Source organism: Callithrix jacchus, chromosome 4 (assembly GCF_049354715.1).
Source record: "Callithrix jacchus isolate 240 chromosome 4, calJac240_pri, whole genome shotgun sequence".
Taxonomy (NCBI): domain Eukaryota; kingdom Metazoa; phylum Chordata; class Mammalia; order Primates; family Cebidae; genus Callithrix; species Callithrix jacchus.
In genome coordinates this window covers 60,760,866-60,777,377 of record NC_133505.1, presented here as the reverse complement: position 1 = coordinate 60,777,377, position 16,512 = coordinate 60,760,866, and the positions used below count along the sequence as shown (strand labels likewise).

Genomic DNA, 16,512 nt, shown 5'->3' with positions numbered 1-16,512 from the left:
AAAAAACTAACTTTTAAAAATATAACTTAAATATTTGCTTATAAGCTTCACAAAACTTATAACAAGCTTACCAACATTAAGGCTGGGCATGGTGGCTCATGCCTATAATCCCAGCACTCTGGGAGGCTGAAGAGGGAGAATTACTTCAGCCCAGGAGTTCGAGACCAGCCTGGGCAACAAGACCCTGTCTCTACAAAAACTAAAAAAAAATTAGCTGAGTGTGGTGGCTTTCACCTGTCATAGTCCCAGCTACTTGGGAGGCTGAGGCGGGAGGATCACTTGAGGCTGGGAGGCCCAAGCTGCAGTAAGCTATGATTCAAACACTGTACTCCAGCCTGGGCAACAGTGAGCCTCTGTTTCAAAAAAAAGAAGAAGAAAAAAAGCTTACCTACATTAAAGGGTACATATTTTAAAACACTTGGACAAGAACAACAAGGGAAGTAGCCACCTGAGCTTAAAGTTAAATTTAAAGCCCTGCTCTGTAATGCCCAATTTACCAACTCACCTTGCATGAGAGATTAAAAGAATATTTAATCTATACTCCTAAATTTTTGACTAATCTCCTCATGTTTGTTTTTTTTTTGAGACAGAGTTTTGCTCTTGTTACCCAGGCTGGAGTGCAATGGCGCGATCTCGGCTCACCGCAACCTCCGCCTCCTGGGTTGAAGCAATTCTCCCGCCGCAGCCTCCTGAGTAGCTGGAATTACAGACACGCGCCACCATGCCCAGCTAATTTTTTGTATTTTTAGTAGAGACGGGGTTTCACGATGTTGACCAGGATGGTCTCGAACTCTTGACCTCATGATCCACCCGCCTCGGCCTCCCAAAGTGCTGGGATTACAGGCTTGAGCCACTGCGCCCGGCCAATCTTCTCATGTTTTTCATCTGGTATATTGTGGCCATAAAACCTGTAGAACCTAGAAGATCTGGTTCTATGAACTTTATTTTTACATGCAATGGATTTTTTTTTTGAGATGGTGTCTCAATCTGTTGCCCAGGCTGGAGTGCAGTGGCACAATCCTGGCTCACTGCAACCTCCACTCCCGGGTTCAAGGAGTCTCCTACCTCAGCCTCCAGAGTAGCTGAGACTACAGGTGCCTGCCACCATGCCTGGCCAATTTTTAAAATATTTTTAGTGGAGATGGTGTTTCACCATATTGGCCAGGCTGGTCTTGAACTCCTGACCTTTGTGATCCACCCACCTCAGTCTCCCAAAGTGCCAGGATTATAGGTGTGAGCCACCATGCCCAGCCATGAATTTATTTTTACCTGTCCCTCTTGTCCCAATGACACTGATATATTCTTACAACTCTTTGGAAAGCAACTGGATGGTATATATTTAAATTCTTGAACTCAATAATTCTACCCCTAACCATTTATTTTAAGAATATGATCCAGAATCATGAGAAAGAACTACATGCCTGAAACTGCCCATTACAATGGTAAATATTGAAGAGAATTTAAAACACAATCACATGAAGACATGAGCAAATGATCAAAAACATACTCAATGGATTATTGTGCAGTCATTAAAATACTGATTTTAAAGATCATGTGGCAACCTGGTGAAAATGTTTATGATTTATATGAAAAAGCAACATATAAAATTGTGAGTATACTACAATTATAAGCATGGAAATATGTGCATGAAGAGACTGGTTTGGTCCTCTGTATTATACATTTCTAAATTATGTTGATTTTTTACAATGAACATATGCTTATTAGCAGCTGAAAAAAAAGATTAAATAAAAAAGAGTAGAAGGGCAAATTAGAGGTTATGTTAATGGTTTTCCTTTTTCTGTTGTGAGAATACTTTCAAAATTTTATATATGTAATATTCAATTACATATAATTACATAGATGTAATTTGGGATTAATCATATAATATATATTTTTATGAAAAAAACTTTCTACATTTTAATTGCTTTAGAGCCCAGCCTACCACCTTTCAAGATCTGTACTAACATACAAGGTACAACACAATAAACTTCTTTTGCTAAGAGTCATAAACCGTGGACATGTGTTTCTACAGGTCATGTATTCAGTCACAGGGACTGCTCCAGGTATATAATAAACATGACATAGAGCAAAACACACTGAGTTGACATCCTCATTGGGGAACTTATGCAACTTCAAGCTCTTTTTCCACCACTAACGACAAAGCAATACCAGTGACTTCAGTTTATTTCTTTGTTTTAGACAAATGTCTCTACCACCATTCAGCCATAACTCACAGACACCCCAGGCAAGGCAACCTCAGCCTTCTCCACCCTTCTTGTCCATTATGGTTCACCTTCTCTGTGTCTTTTTTTAAAGACACTCCCCTTTAAAATTTTTTAAATTTTTTATCTGACTGTCTTTAGAATTATATTAATACATATCCAGTCCTTTACTGCTGAAGATATACTGACGATGCTTTTCAAATTTGAAATAGGGCAAATTGGTTGACACTTGGCCAGTGGATTTAAAATATGAAATACGTCCAATGCACAGTCCATCTTACTTGTAATACAGCAATATTTTTTAGAGCTTTGCACTTCCGTCCACACCTCTGTAATTCCCCAAATCAACTCAGCCCTGTCTACATTCACCAGCACCAAAAGCTTAAGCTCATCCTGTATAGGGCAAGTGCCTACAACATTTTCTAAATTACATAAAAGTGAAAAGTCCACTGAAACTAAAAATCTATGATGTTGTGTCCTAACGCAGGGATAATTACAAAGAGATTCAGAATATAAATTCTCTAACCAAACTTTCTATTTCATTCTAAATTTAGTCCCCCAAAGAAAATACATTGACAAAATATTTTCTCTTTAACTTTCTGAAGCTGGAGAGGAAGGTAAGAATTTAAATTATTATACTATATAATCTACTGTTAAGCTCATCTGTGATGATCAGTCTAGGGAATCTCATTATTGATTTTCCAGCACATATATGTCAGTAGCCCTGTTAGAATTAAAACAAATACTAAATGATTTTAAGAGCTAAGCTGTATCAAGAGTTAAAAAACGAAAAAAACAAAGAATCCAAGCTGCTGCTGCTTTTTAAAAAAAAATTGCCTAGGAAATGCAAATAAAAACACAAGGTTGGGGAAGGAGCAAAACAAAATCTAAACAGCAATCTTTTTACAAAAACGTTAGAATAAAAAGAATATGGCTGGGGAAGAATAAACAGCAACTAATTAATTATAAGGGGAATTGGAAAGGGATATATCTTACAAAGTAGGGAAGAATGGTTTGGGAGGAATATGAACAAGTTTTGGAGGAAAACCGCAATGGAGAAAGAACAGAATGGGAAGAGGATGGGACTAAATTGTCGAAAAGGTAGAAGATGGAGCGAAAAGAATGGGGTTGGATGCAACATAAAGAAGAAAGGAAAAAGACCTGGCGGAAAGAAGAGGAGTGGAATCAATATACATGTAAAACAGGAAATGGACCTGGGAGTGGGAGACACTACCGGGTGCAGGATTCAGAAGGAGGAAGCAGGTGGGGCGGGAATAACGGACCTGTGGGAATGAGGATGTAGGCGAAGACTGGCAGGGGAGGTTTTAAGGATGGAGGTAGGTTTGAGAGAATGAGCTAGGTGCGGAGATAGCTTGGGAGAAGGGTGGGAGAAACAATGATCTAAAGGGACAAGAGGCAGGGGCTTGGAGCAGAGCCTAAGTAAGAAAGCGGTTAACAGGATGAGGAAGAAGGCGCCAACAGACTGTCAAGATGGAGCGGAAAAAAACGAGAGGGATGAGGCGGAGGGCAAAGGATTGGAGAGGGAGAATGAGGCTGGCTAGAGATGAACAGCAGAAGTTCGGCCGAGAAGAAAGAACAGCGTCAGGGCAGAAGACGTGTTTGGAGAGCAGAGACTTGAGTGGAGGGAAATGGAAGCGCAGGGAGCCGGGAACCCTCCTGGGCTGCTGGCAGGTGAGGACAGGTTGGGAGTCCCGCAGATAACTTCTCACCGTGAAGTCCTTAAAGGACGTGCCCGGAAGTAAGGGCAGGCCATGCACGGGATTGGACACCATTGCAGCCGGTACCACCACCGCCACCTAGATCATGCTTCGTCCTCTCTGGTTGCCCAGGCGACAAGCAGCGTTCGCGCGCTCCTCCAGGCTCCATGGTAACGCTAAACATCCGGAACTCCCACAAGCGGAGGGGGGGCGGGGGGGGGCGCGCAGACGTCACAGGTTTGCGCGTGCGCCGTCCTAGGGACTCCGCGTTCTCGCGGTAAGGAGGCCGCGGCCTTGGGGCGCGGCTAGTGGCCAATGTCGTGCCGGCCCCTCCCCTTCCTCTTCGCCCCGCCTCGCACCGCTGCCAGAGGATGAGGCGTGGGAGCTGTTGGGTAGGTGGAGGAAAGGCGAGTATGGGGAGGCGGTAGTTTTCGCTCTGAGGTCCAGAGTCGGAGCAGGGCCTTAGATGAGTTGCAGAGAAGGACGTTCAGTCCTTTCACCTAGCCCTGGCGAACCTGACTGCGCCCCGCCAACGCTGTGAACTCAGGGATTCTTTTCTCCCCGCTCTGCCCCATTTCATACAGAAGTGTAAATGGTTGGTCCGGTTGGTAGTGCTACTAACCCAGACCCATGCTTCTTGTGGGCAGTTTTGTTTCTGTCATGATTGTGTTTCTCTTGCTCAGGGATGGTCAATGAACTAATGCAATCATCTCATCCTTCATCCTTCCACTGCCATCTTATATATTTTTACCCCTTTTAACTCTCTTTTAAAATTTTTCTTTTGTGTAGAGATGGTGTCCCACTGTTGCCCAAGCTGGTCTGTAATTCCTGGACTCAAGCGATCCTCCCGCCTCGCCTCCCAAAGTGTTGGGATTGCAGGCGTGAGCCACCGCGTCCGGGCAGCTCTCTTTAGTCTACCGTCAATCCCTTCGGTTAAACACCTTCTTCATTCTTGTTGGCAGAGCCTTGAGTATGTGCCGCAGGACAGGGTACACTCTAATAGGTACCTGATATTTGTTGACTGAGGAGCTGGACGTTGAAGGGGTAGTCACCTCAGTCCCTCGTTTATACCTGCAGCTGCAAGGTGAAGATCAGAACCACTAGGAGAAACACAGCTCCTTCAAAGAGAAAGACTAACTCATGGGAAAGAAGCAGACAAGTGAGGTGAAATATTGTCAGTATCATAGGTATTGCCTTTGATGCTTTTTACAAAACTTGCTTATTTTTTCTTAAAGAAATGAAATCCTATTCCTGACACATACTTGGTGGGGGTGGGTGGGTGTGAAGAAACCCATCCATCATTGCGGAGGAGCTTAAAAAAAAAAAAGTAATCAAAACCCAGTTGCCCAGAGATTTAGATTCATTAGGTCTGACGTGGAGGGCGGGAATCTGATTTTTGTAACAGGTGTTTGTGACAAACCAGTTTAGGAACATGATAAGAGTAATAAGCCGGACACAGAAGGCATATCTCAGCATCACAGGTAGTTTACTACCAATACAGACAGCAGCTTTACTTTTATTGCTGCTTGTCAGAGTAAATCCCCATGTTGGGTTTCACTAACTTGCAAGAAGCTCCTGATGCCCGGGACATGAATGCATTAAGTGTCACCTGAGGCAGTTATTGATGACTGCTTACCATACCCTACCCAGAGAGTTTCTTTGTTAACTCTTCTCCCCTTAATACATCTGTTTCCCATTCTTGTCCTTCTTTTATTTTTATTTTATATATATATATTTATGTATATATATAAACTTTATTGCACTTTAGGTTCTAGGGTGCATGTGAAGAACATACAGGATTGTTGCATAGGTACATACATGGCAATGTGGTTTGCTGCCTCCATTCCCCTCACCTATATCTGGCATTTCTCCCCATGTTATCTTTCCCCAACTCCCTAGCCACCCCCCGCTGTCCCTCCTCTAGTCCCCCCCACCAACAGACTCCAGTGCGTGATGCTCCCCTCCCTGTGTCTATGGGTTCTCATTGTTCAACACCTGCCTATGAGTGAGAACATGTGGTGTTTGATTTTCTGTTCTTGTGTCAGTTTGCTGAGAATGATGGTTTCCAGGTTCATCCATGTCCCTACAAAAGACATGAACTCATTGTTTTTTTATGGCTGCATAGTATTCCATGGTGTATATGTGCCACATTTTCCTTTTCCAGTCTGTCATTGTTGGGCATTTGGGTTGGTTCCAGCTCTTTGCTATTGTAAACAGTGCCACAGTGAACATATGTGTGCATGTGTCTTTATAGTAGAACGATTTATAATCCTTTGGATATATATCCAGTAACAGGATTGCTGGGTCAAATGGTATTTCTATTTCTAGGTCCTTGAGGAATCGCCACACTGTGTTCCACAATAGTTTAACTAATTTACACTCCAGCAGTATAAAAGTGTTCCTATTTCTCCACATCCTCTGCAGCATCTGTTTTTCTTTGGATTTTTTAATGATCACCATTCTAACTGGCGTGAGATGTATCTCAATGTGGTTTTGATTTGCATTTCTCTAATGACCAGTGATGATGAGCATTTTTTCGTATGTTTCTTGGCTTCATATATGTCTTCTTCTGAAAAGTGTCTGTTCATATCCTTTGTCCACTTTTGAATGGGTTTATTTTTTTCTGGTAAATCTGTTTTAGTTCTTTGTAGTTTCTGGATATTAGCCCTTTGTCAGATGGGTAGATTGCAAAAATTTTTCCCCATTCTCTTAGTTGCTGATTCCCTCTAATGATTGTTTCTTTTGCTGTACAGAAGCTCTTCAGTTTAATTCAATCCCATTTGTCTATTTTGGCTTTTGTTGCCAGTGCTTTTGGTGTTTTAGTCAAACACCAAAAGTCCTTGCCTATGATTTTGCCTAGGTTTTCTTCTAGGGTTTTTATGGTGTTAGGTCTTTTTTTTTTTTTTGAGACGGAGTTTTGCTCTTGTTACCCAGTCTGGAGTGCAATGGCGCGATCTCGGCTCACCGCAACCTCCGCCTCCTGGGTTCAGGCAATTCTCCTACCTCAGCCTCCTTAGTAGCTGGGATTACAGGCACGCGCCACCATGCCCAGCTAATTTTTTGTATTTTTGGTAGAGACAGGGTTTCACCTTGTTGACCAGGATCGTCTCGATCTCCTTACCTCGTGATCCACCCGCCTCGGCCTCCCAAAGTGCTGGGATTACAGGCTTGAGCCACCGCACCCGGCCTATAGTGTTAGGTCTTATGTTTAAGTCTTTAATGCATCTGGAGTTAATTTTAGTGTAAGGTGTCAGGAAGGGGTCCAGTTTCTGCTTTCTGCACATGGCTAGCCAGTTTTCCCAACACCATTGACCAAACAGGGAATTATTTCCCCATTGCTTGTTTTTGTCAGGTTTGTCAAAGATCAGATGGTTGTATATGTGTGGCATTGCCTCCAAGGCCTCCATTCTGCTCCATTGGTCTATATCTCTGTTTTGGTACTAGTACCTGTTTTGATTACTGTAGCCTTGTAGTATAGTTTGAAGTCAGGTAGCGTGATGCCTCCAGCTTTGTTCTTTTTGCTTAGAATTGACTTGGCTATGCTGGTTCTCATTTGGTTCCATATAAAGTTTAAGGTGTTTTTTCCAGTTTGGTGAAGAGGGTCATAGGTAGCTTGATGGAGATAGCATTGAATCTATAAATTACTTTGGGTAGTATGGCCATTTTTGCAATATTGATTTTTCCTAGCATGAGCATGGAATGTTTCTCCATCTGTTTGTGTCCTCTCTTATTTTCTTGAGCAGTGGTTTGTAGTTCTCCTTGAAGAGGTCCTTTACATCCTTTGTTAGTTGTATTCCTAGGTATTTTATTCTCTTTGTAGCAATTGTGAATGGCAGTTCATTCTTGATTTGGCTCTCTTTAAGTCTGTTATTGGTGTATAGGAATGCTTGTGATTTATGCACATTGATTTTGTATCCTGAGACTTTACTGAAGTTGCTTATCAGTTTAATGAGATTTTGGGCTGAGACAATGGGGTCTTCTAAATATATAATCATGGCATCTGCAAACAGAGACAATTTGACTTCCTCCTTTCCTAATTGAATACCTTTTATTTCTTTTTCTTACCTAATTGCTCTGGCTAGAACTTCCAATATTATATTGAATAGGAGTGATGAGAGAGGGCATCCTTGTTTAATGCCAGATTTCAAAGGCAATGCTTCCAGTTTTTGCCGATTCAGTATGATATTGGCTGTGGGTTTGTCGTAAATAGCCTTTATTATTTTGAGATATGTTCCCTTGATACCTAGTTTATTGAGAGTTTTTAGCATAAAGGGCTGTTGAATTTTATGGAAGGCCTTCTATCCATCTATTGAGAAAATCATGTGGTTTTTGTCTGATTCTGTTTATGTGGTGAATAACATTTATATACTTGAGTAAGTTGAACCAGCATTGCATCCCCAAGATAAAGCCTATTTGAACGTGATGGATAAGCTTTAGATGTGCTGTTGCAATTGGTTTGCCAGTATTTTATTGAAGACTTTTGCATCTATGTTCATCATGGATATTGGCCTGAAGTTTTCTTTTCTTGTTGCATCTCTGCCGGGTTTTGGTATCAGGATGATGTTGGTCCCATAAAATGATTTGGGAAGGATTCCCTCATTTTGGATTGTTTGGAATAGTTTCAGAAGGAGTGATACCAGCTCCTCTTTGTATGTCTGGTAGAATTAGACTGTGAACCCATCTGGACCTGGGCCTTTTTTGGTTGGTAGGCTCTTAATTGCTGCCTCAACTTCAGCCCTTGTTATTGGTCTATTCAGGGTTTCAACTTCTTCCTGGTTTAGGCTTGGGAGGGTGCAAATGTCCAGAAATTTATCCATTTCTTCCAGATTTAATGGTTTATGTGCATAGAGTTATTTGTAATAATCTTTAAAGGTAGTGTGTATTTCTGTGGAATCAGTAGTGATATCCCCTTTCTCATTTTTTATTGCATCTAGTTGATTATTCTCCCTTTTCTTTTTTATTAATCTGGCTAGCGGTCTATTTTGTTGCTCTTTTCAAAAAACCAGCTCCTGGATTTATTGATTTTTTTGAAGGATTTTTTTGTGTTTCTGTCTCCTTCAGTTCTGCTCTGATCTTAGTTATTTCTTGTCTTCTGCTAGCTTTTGAATTTTTTTGATCTTGCTCCTCTAGCTCTTTCAATTTTGATGATAGGGTGTTGATTTTAGATCTTTCCTTGCTTCTCTGGTTGGCATTTATTGCTATAAATTTCCCTCTAGACACTGCTTTAAGTGTGTCCCATAGATTCTGGTACGTTGTGTCTTCGTTCTCGTTGGTTTCAAAGAACATCTTTATTTCTGCCTTCATTTCATTGTTTATCTAGTCAACATTCAAGAGCCAGTTGTTCAGTTTCCATGAAGTTGTGCGCTTCTGAGTTAGCTTCTTAATCCTGAGTTCTAATTTGATTGCACTGTGGTCTGAGAGACTGTTATGATTTCCATTCTTTTGCTTTTGCTGAGGAGTGATTTACTTCCAATTATGTGGTCAGTTTTACAGTAGGTATGATGTGGTGCTGAGAAGAATGTATATTCTTTGGATTTAGGGTGCAGAGTTCTGTAAATGTCTATTAGGTTTGCTTGGTCCAGATCTGAGTTCAAGTCCTGGATATCCTTGTTAATTTTCTGTCTCGTTGATCTGTCTAATATTGACAGTGGCATATTAAAGTCTCCCACTATTATTGTGTGGGAGTCTATGTCTCTTTGTAGGTCATTAAGAACTTGCTTTATGTATCTGGGTGCTCCTGTGTTGGGTGTGTATATATTTAGGATCATTAGCTCTTCTTGTTGCATTGATCCTTTTACCATTCTGTAACATCCTTCTTTTTCTCTTTTGATCTTTGTTGATTTAAAGTCTGTTTTATCAGAGACTAAGATTGCAACTCCTGCTTTTTTTTTTTCTTTCCTCTCCATTTGCTTGGTAAATCTTCCTCCATCCCTTTATTTTAAGCCTATGTGTATCCTTGCATGTAAGATGGGTTTCCTGGATACAGCACACCGATGGTTTTGACGTTTTATCCAATTTGCCAGTCTGTGTCTTTTGATTGGTGCATTTAGTCCATTTACATTTAAGGTTAATATTGTTATGTGTGAATTTGGTCCTGCTATTTTGATGCTAGCTGGTTGTTTTGCCCATTATTTGATGCAGTTTCTTCCTTGTTTCAATGCTCTTTACCATTTGGTACATTTTTGGAGTGGCTGGTACTGGTTGTTCCTTTCTACATTTAGTGCTTCTTTCAGGGGCTTTGTAAGGCCGGCCTGGTGGTGATGAAATCTCTCAGCAATCACTTGTTTGTAAAGGATTTTCTTTCTCCTTTGCTTATGAAGCTTAGTTGGCTGGATATAAAATTCTAGGTTGAAAGTTCTTTTCTTTACATCATTCTCAGCAAACTGACACAAGAACAGAAAATGTAATACCGCATATTCTCACTTATAGGCGGCTGATGAAAAATGAGAACACATGAACACAGGGAAGGGTGTACTACACACTGGGGTCTATTGGGGGGAATAGGGGAGGGACAGTGGGAGGGGAGCTGGGGAGGGATAGCCTGGGGAGAAATGCCAAATGTGGGTGAAGGGGAGGAATGCAGCAAAACACACTGCCATGTGTGTACCTATGCACCTATCTTGCATGTTCTGCACATGTTCCCCAAAACCTAAAATGCAATTAAAAAAAAAAAAGAAAGTTATTTTCTTTAAGGATGTTGAATATTGGCCCCCACTCTCTTCTGGCTTGTAGGGTTTCTGCCAAGAGATCTGCTGTAAGTCTGAGAGGCTTCCCTTTGTGGGTAACCCAACATATCTCTCTGGCTGCTCTTAGCATTTTTCCTTCATTTCATCCCTAGTGAATCTGATGATTATGTGCCTTAGGGTTGCTCTTCTTGAGGAATATCTTTGTGGTGTTCTCTGTATTTCCTGGACTTGAATGTTGGCCTGCCTTTCTAGGTTGGGGAAGTTCTCCTGGTTAATATCCTGAAGAGTGTTTTCCAGCTTGGTTTGATTCTCTCTGTCACATTCAGGTACACCTATCAAACGTAGATTAGGTCTTTTCACATAATCTCATATTTCTTGGAGGCTTTGTTCATTTCTTTTTACTCTTTTTCTCTAGTCTTGTCTTCTTGTTTTATTTCATTGAGTTGAACTTCAGTCTCTGATATCCTTTCTCCTGCTTGGTTGATTTGGCTATTGAAACTTGTGCATGCTTTGTGAAGTTCTTGTGTTGCTTTTCAGCTCCGTCAATTCATTTATATTCTTCTCTAAGCTGTTTATTCTCATTAGCATTCATCAAATCTTTTTCAAGGTTCTTAGTTTCTTTTCATTGGGTTTGAACATGTTCTTTTAGCTCAGAGAAGTTTGTTATTACCCACTTTCTGAAACCCGTTTCTGTCAATTCGTTAGACTCATTCTCCATCCAGCCTTGTTCCCTTGCTGGTGAGGAGTTGTGATCTTTTGTAGGAGGCGAGGTGTTCTGGTTTTGGGTGTTTTTATCCTTTTTGTGCTGGTTTCTTCCCATTTTTGTAGCTTTATCTACCTGTGGTCTTTGTAGTTGATGACTTTTGGATGGGGTCTCTGAGTGGATGTCCTTTTTGTTGATGATGAAGTTGTTTCTTTCTGTTTTTCAGTTTTCCTTCAAACTGTCAGGCCCCTCTGCCATAGGTCTGCTGGAGTCCACTCCAGACCCTGCTTACCTGGGAATCACCTGCAGTGGCTGCAGAACAGTAATGTCCCAGAAGGATACCTGCCAGATATCAGCCTGAGCTCTCCTTTATGAGGTGTCTCTTTGGATATATGGGGTTTGGGGAGCTGCTTGAGGATACAGTCTGTCCCTTATAGGAGCTCAAATGCTGACCTGTGAGCTCTGTTGTTCCATTCAGAGCTACTGGGCAGGTATGTTTACGTCTGCTGCAGCAGAACTCATAACTGCCTTTTTTTTCCCAGGTGCTCTGTTCTGGGAAGGTGGGGCTTTATTTATAAGTTCCTGACATGCTGCTGCCTTTTTTCAGAGATGCCCTCCCCAGCAAGGAGGTAGCCTAGTCACAGTCTGCCAGAAGAGATGTTGCTGAGCTGCTGTGTGAACTTCCTTACAGTTTTGTTTATAGAGGTATAGTTATAACTGCTCGGTAATGGCAGTCTGCCTCAGTAATGGCAGACTATCTCTGTAATGGTGGACTGCCTCGGTAATGGTGGACTGCCTCAGTAATGGTGGACTGCCTCGGTAATGGCGGACTGCCTCGGTAATGGCGGACTGTCTCTGTAATGGCGGACTGCCTCGGTAATGGTGGACTGCCTCAGTAATGGTGGACTGCCTCGGTAGTGGTGGAATCCCTCGGTAATGGCAGACTGCCTCAGTAATGGTGGACTGCCTTGGTAGTGGTGGAATCCCTCGGTAATGGCGGACTCCCTAGGTAATGGCAGATGCCCTTCCCCCCACAGAGCTGGACCATCCAGGGTCCAGCTGTGCCTGCTGTGAAACTCTCAATCCAGAGTGGTTCAGATTGCTGGTCTTTGTGGGGGTGGGACCCGCCAAGCCAGATCACCTGGCTCCCTGTTTCAGCCCTCTTTTTTTTCAGTTGAACAGGCAGCTGTGTCTCCCAGGCGTTCCAGTCACCAGTTGAAACAGTGCCCAGATTTGTGTGAGTTTTTGTGTGGAGACCCACTGTACCAGCTGAAACAGCCATGCTGGAGACTTGTGGTGCTTTTCCACTTGGAATCTCCTGGTCTGTGGACAGTAAAAATTCATTTGGAAATGCAGTGATCACTCACCCTCAGTATTCTCGCTGGGAACTGCAATCCAGAGCTGTTCCTATTTGGCCATCTTGGATCATCCTCTGCTCCTTTTTTTTTGAGACAGCGTTTCACTCTTGTTACCCAGGCTGGAGTGCAATGGCGCGAACTTGGCTCACCGCAACCTCCGCCTCCTCTCCTGGGTTCAGGCAATTCTCCTGCCTCAGCCTCCTAAGTAGCTGGGATTACAGGCACGCGCCACCATGCGCAGCTAATTTTGTATTTTTAGTACATTATTTTGTATTTTTCACGATGTTGACCAGGATGGTCTAGATCTCTTGACCTCGTGATCCACCCACCTCGGACTCCCAAAGTGCTGCGATTACAGGCTTGAGCCACCGCGCCCAGCCCTCTTATCCTTTTTTAAACCTTTTTCTCTTTTCATTCTCCGAAGGTACATTACCTTAATGCAGCAGTTTAGTACGGTTTTTAAAAACTTCAATTAACTTTTTTTTGCCTTTGGTGCTTTTTACAAAACTTGCTTATTTTATTTTATTTATTTATTTTTTTGAGACAAAGTTTTGCTCTTGTTGTCAGGCTGGAGTGGGTGCTATCTCAGCTCACTGGAACGTCTGCCTCCTGGGTTCAGATGATTCTCCTGCCTCAGCCTCCCGAGTGATTACAGGCGTCTGCCACCACAGCCCACTAATTTTTGCATTTATAGTAAAGATGGGGTTTCACCATTTTAGTCATGCTAGTCTCAAAAGCCTCATTTCAGGTGATCCACCCATCCCAGCCCCGCAAAGTGCTGGGGACTACAGGTGTTAGCCACCACACTGGCTTTAAATGGAAAGAAATATAACCCTATTCTTGAAACATTGATTAGCATTGTGGAAGTTTCTGAAAACTTTTAAAGTACCTGTCTATTGTGTTATACCTTACACACCAACTGAGGATGGATGCCAGTCACTGGAGGAATATGTCAAGATGGCAAGTTTAACCTTTCAGAGATAAGGCACCTCTCTCACTTCTCTCCACCTCATTGATGCTGATTACCCAGAATCACTGGTTACTGTAATTCTTGCTGACTCTTCATGATAACCTTAAACTTTTGCAAGTTCCATGATCCCTCCCTACCCACTCTCTTAATAAAAGTAAATTTCATGGCATTAGGACACACTTTGAAGAGCCCTTCTTGACTAAGTGCATAGTTGCACTTGGATCTATATTCCTGGATTGGGTAGGGAAGGAGCTTGTGGAGCTAGAAAGGCTGAGTCATGCCTAAGACTATTGTCCATTATCGCATCTGTTTCTATTTGAGGAGTGCCCTCTGCTCATGCCTTTCTCTCCCAGAAAAGCACACCAGTGAAGTGGCTAAGGGGGTGTGTTTTAACTACTTTCAGACCCCAGAAATGCATGAAGACTTCTGTTGGTCTATGGCCTCCTAAAAATACCATCATCTCTGAGGAGGGGGAGTCAGACAGTACTGCATCAGTGTTAAAAGGCACAGGGTCAGGTCTGTAAAGAAGGGGGTCAGGAGGAAAGGCAGGGCTTCAGAAGAGTACCTGGATCCCCACAAGGTCTGCTATGATTAAGAGTTTGCATCCTGGTCAGATGCAGTGGCTCATGCTTGTGATCCCAGCACTTTGGGAGGCCAAGGTGGGCAGATCACTTGAGGCCTGGAGTTTGAGACCAGCCTGGCAACATCCTGTTTCTACTAAAACTATAAAAATTATATGGGCGTGGTGGCATGTGCCTGTAGTCCCAGCTACTCAGGAGGCTAAGGCAGGAGAATCGTTTGAACCTGGGAGGCAGAGGTTGCAGTGAGTAGAGATCATGCCACTTCACTCCAGGCTGGGCAACAGAGCGAGACCCTGTCTCAAAAAAAAAAGACTTTGTATCTCGTTTCTCCCAAACATGACCACTTAGCATATACTGCACTTCAGTTTGTACCCACCATTTCCCACTTTGTAGAATATATAAAAGAGGGTAGGAAACTGACCATTCCTGGCAGCTAAAGTAGGAAACACCATGGTTGAAAGGCCATTGCATAAAGCCTGACTCAGAAGACCACAGAAGGTTACATGATTTTACCAGATGTTCCAAAACTTGGGGAATGGAAACAAATGGAAAGGTCAGACTGCCAGGAGCCAAGCCTGAAAGAGGGCCTTGTGGACTGGGTGATGCCTTCCAGGGAATCCCGATGGGACAGGCCATAAGCAGTCAGCGAAAACAAACCTCTCCTCTTTCAGCATTTTGCCCAGAGCTGGCTTTACCCAGAATTTGTTTTCGAAACTGTGACATTCTTATTCTTAAGTACCTAAATTCACAGGACAAAAAATACCAAAGGGTTGTGTGTGCATGTGTCCTGGATTAGTTCTGCAGTGATTTTGATGTTTTGCTTCCCTCTGCTGGATAAAAGTGGTACAGCAAAATTTCTGGAAAAAACAACTAATTACATATCTGCAGGTTTTGCAGGTACTGGGGGTGTGATCAGCGTGTGAATATGGGATAAGATGGCCCTCAGTCAGAGTGCTTTCTAGCATTCCTTGTGAATGGCCTCTGAAATATTTTACCTTAAAAGAGGGCCCGGTCAACTACTTTGATCTTTGCAAAGTATGAGAAAGAGAGAAACATCCAGTGATTTCCAGGCAGATTCTGGAACAGATTTAGGATCCACAGGAGATCTCCATTTGATACGAAAATTACATAATTTGGGTTTAGACTATTTTAGTGTTGATGTGGGCTCCTGCCTGGGGTTTGGAAAAACCTGTATTTCTGCTGCTGTTTCCGCCCTTAAGTCAAACCTATTCAATGGCTTTAGCTGATTCCACTGGAATTCTCTTTCCTTGGCAAAGTTGATCAAACATACTTCACAGGATACAAGCATCATAAGAAAAGGTTCTTCATTTTTTCATTGCCATTTTCCTAACTCTCATCACAGTGCCTAGCACTACGTAGATACTCATTAAATAGTTGTAAAATGACTGACCAACTACAGTTAATGAATGAATGATGACTCAGAGGTCACCTAGGAAAGTATTATTTCAAACTGCCAGCAGATTTCCTTTAGCAGTTCTTAAAATCAACTTAATAGATTGTGACCACAACCAGAATTATTTTTTTAAAAAGAATAGAAATTATCCAGATGCATTCCATTTTGTATGTAAGAATAATTCAGTGAAAGTTTTTTCAAGTTATATAAATACATACACACTCATAGTGAGAGTATATTGTGGTCACAGTCAAAATGCTTGAAAAGTAATTGACACAATCCAGTTAGCTCATTTTACTAATGAGAAATCCCCAGACCAAAAGAGATCAAGGAATGATCCATTAATGACTGGTTCTCAACTTAGTATTACTTACCCTCCACCTCAATCCTCTTACATCTAGGAAAGATAGTTCTCATTTAGCTCAGGACAGATCACTGATCTTGGCATCCTGCTTGTGAGACATCTCTGGCATAATAAAGCTCCCAATAGTACGGAGAAAGAGAAATGAGAATGTTGTGGTAGTAATATTGACTACAGTTTTAGATTCCAAATGTGGACAAGAAGTGAATTCATTAATTCAGGTAAATTACAACTTCTAAACAATGGGGAAATAACTTTGACACCTCCTATTGAGCAGCTCAAATCACATCTCAAAGCCACTGGTTAGGAAAAATTGTGTCAATCTCATAGGGAGATAGAAGCTGAGGTTGGCCCTGGGATGCTTTTCCTCTTTCACATATGCAGCATGAAACCAAAAGTTGAACAGGTTAGGTCCTGAGAGCCACATTCCTGTCCTATTAAGAATATTTATGTGAGTTTGGACAATTTACTCACCCAAGTCTCCTGTTTTTCATCTCTA

General features: G+C 42.2%; 1 protein-coding gene and 1 long non-coding RNA gene across 7 annotated transcripts in view; one reads left to right on the top strand and one right to left on the bottom strand.

Annotated features, from left to right (window-relative positions):
- The window catches only part of EFHC1 (EF-hand domain containing 1), a 92,343-nt gene that overhangs the window by 70,711 nt on the left and 5,120 nt on the right, over window positions 1-16,512 (bottom strand). For 3 of the 6 annotated variants that reach the window (XM_002746646.7, XM_078369375.1, XM_054254096.2), the window contains exon 1: window positions 3,953-4,081. The exons of the other annotated variants lie outside the window; for them this stretch is intronic. In XM_002746646.7, the coding sequence (XP_002746692.1) occupies window positions 3,953-4,015 (63 nt within the window). In that variant the 5' untranslated portion in view covers window positions 4,016-4,081. Of the gene's footprint in view, window positions 1-3,952; window positions 4,082-16,512 lie in introns of those variants that run through there. 6 annotated transcript variants of the gene reach the window in all.
- LOC144582154 (uncharacterized) overlaps window positions 3,550-16,512 on the top strand; it is a 60,132-nt gene continuing 47,169 nt past the window's right edge. The window contains exon 1 of the long non-coding RNA XR_013534283.1: window positions 3,550-3,914. This is a non-coding gene — a long non-coding RNA (uncharacterized LOC144582154). The remainder of the gene's footprint in view (window positions 3,915-16,512) is intronic.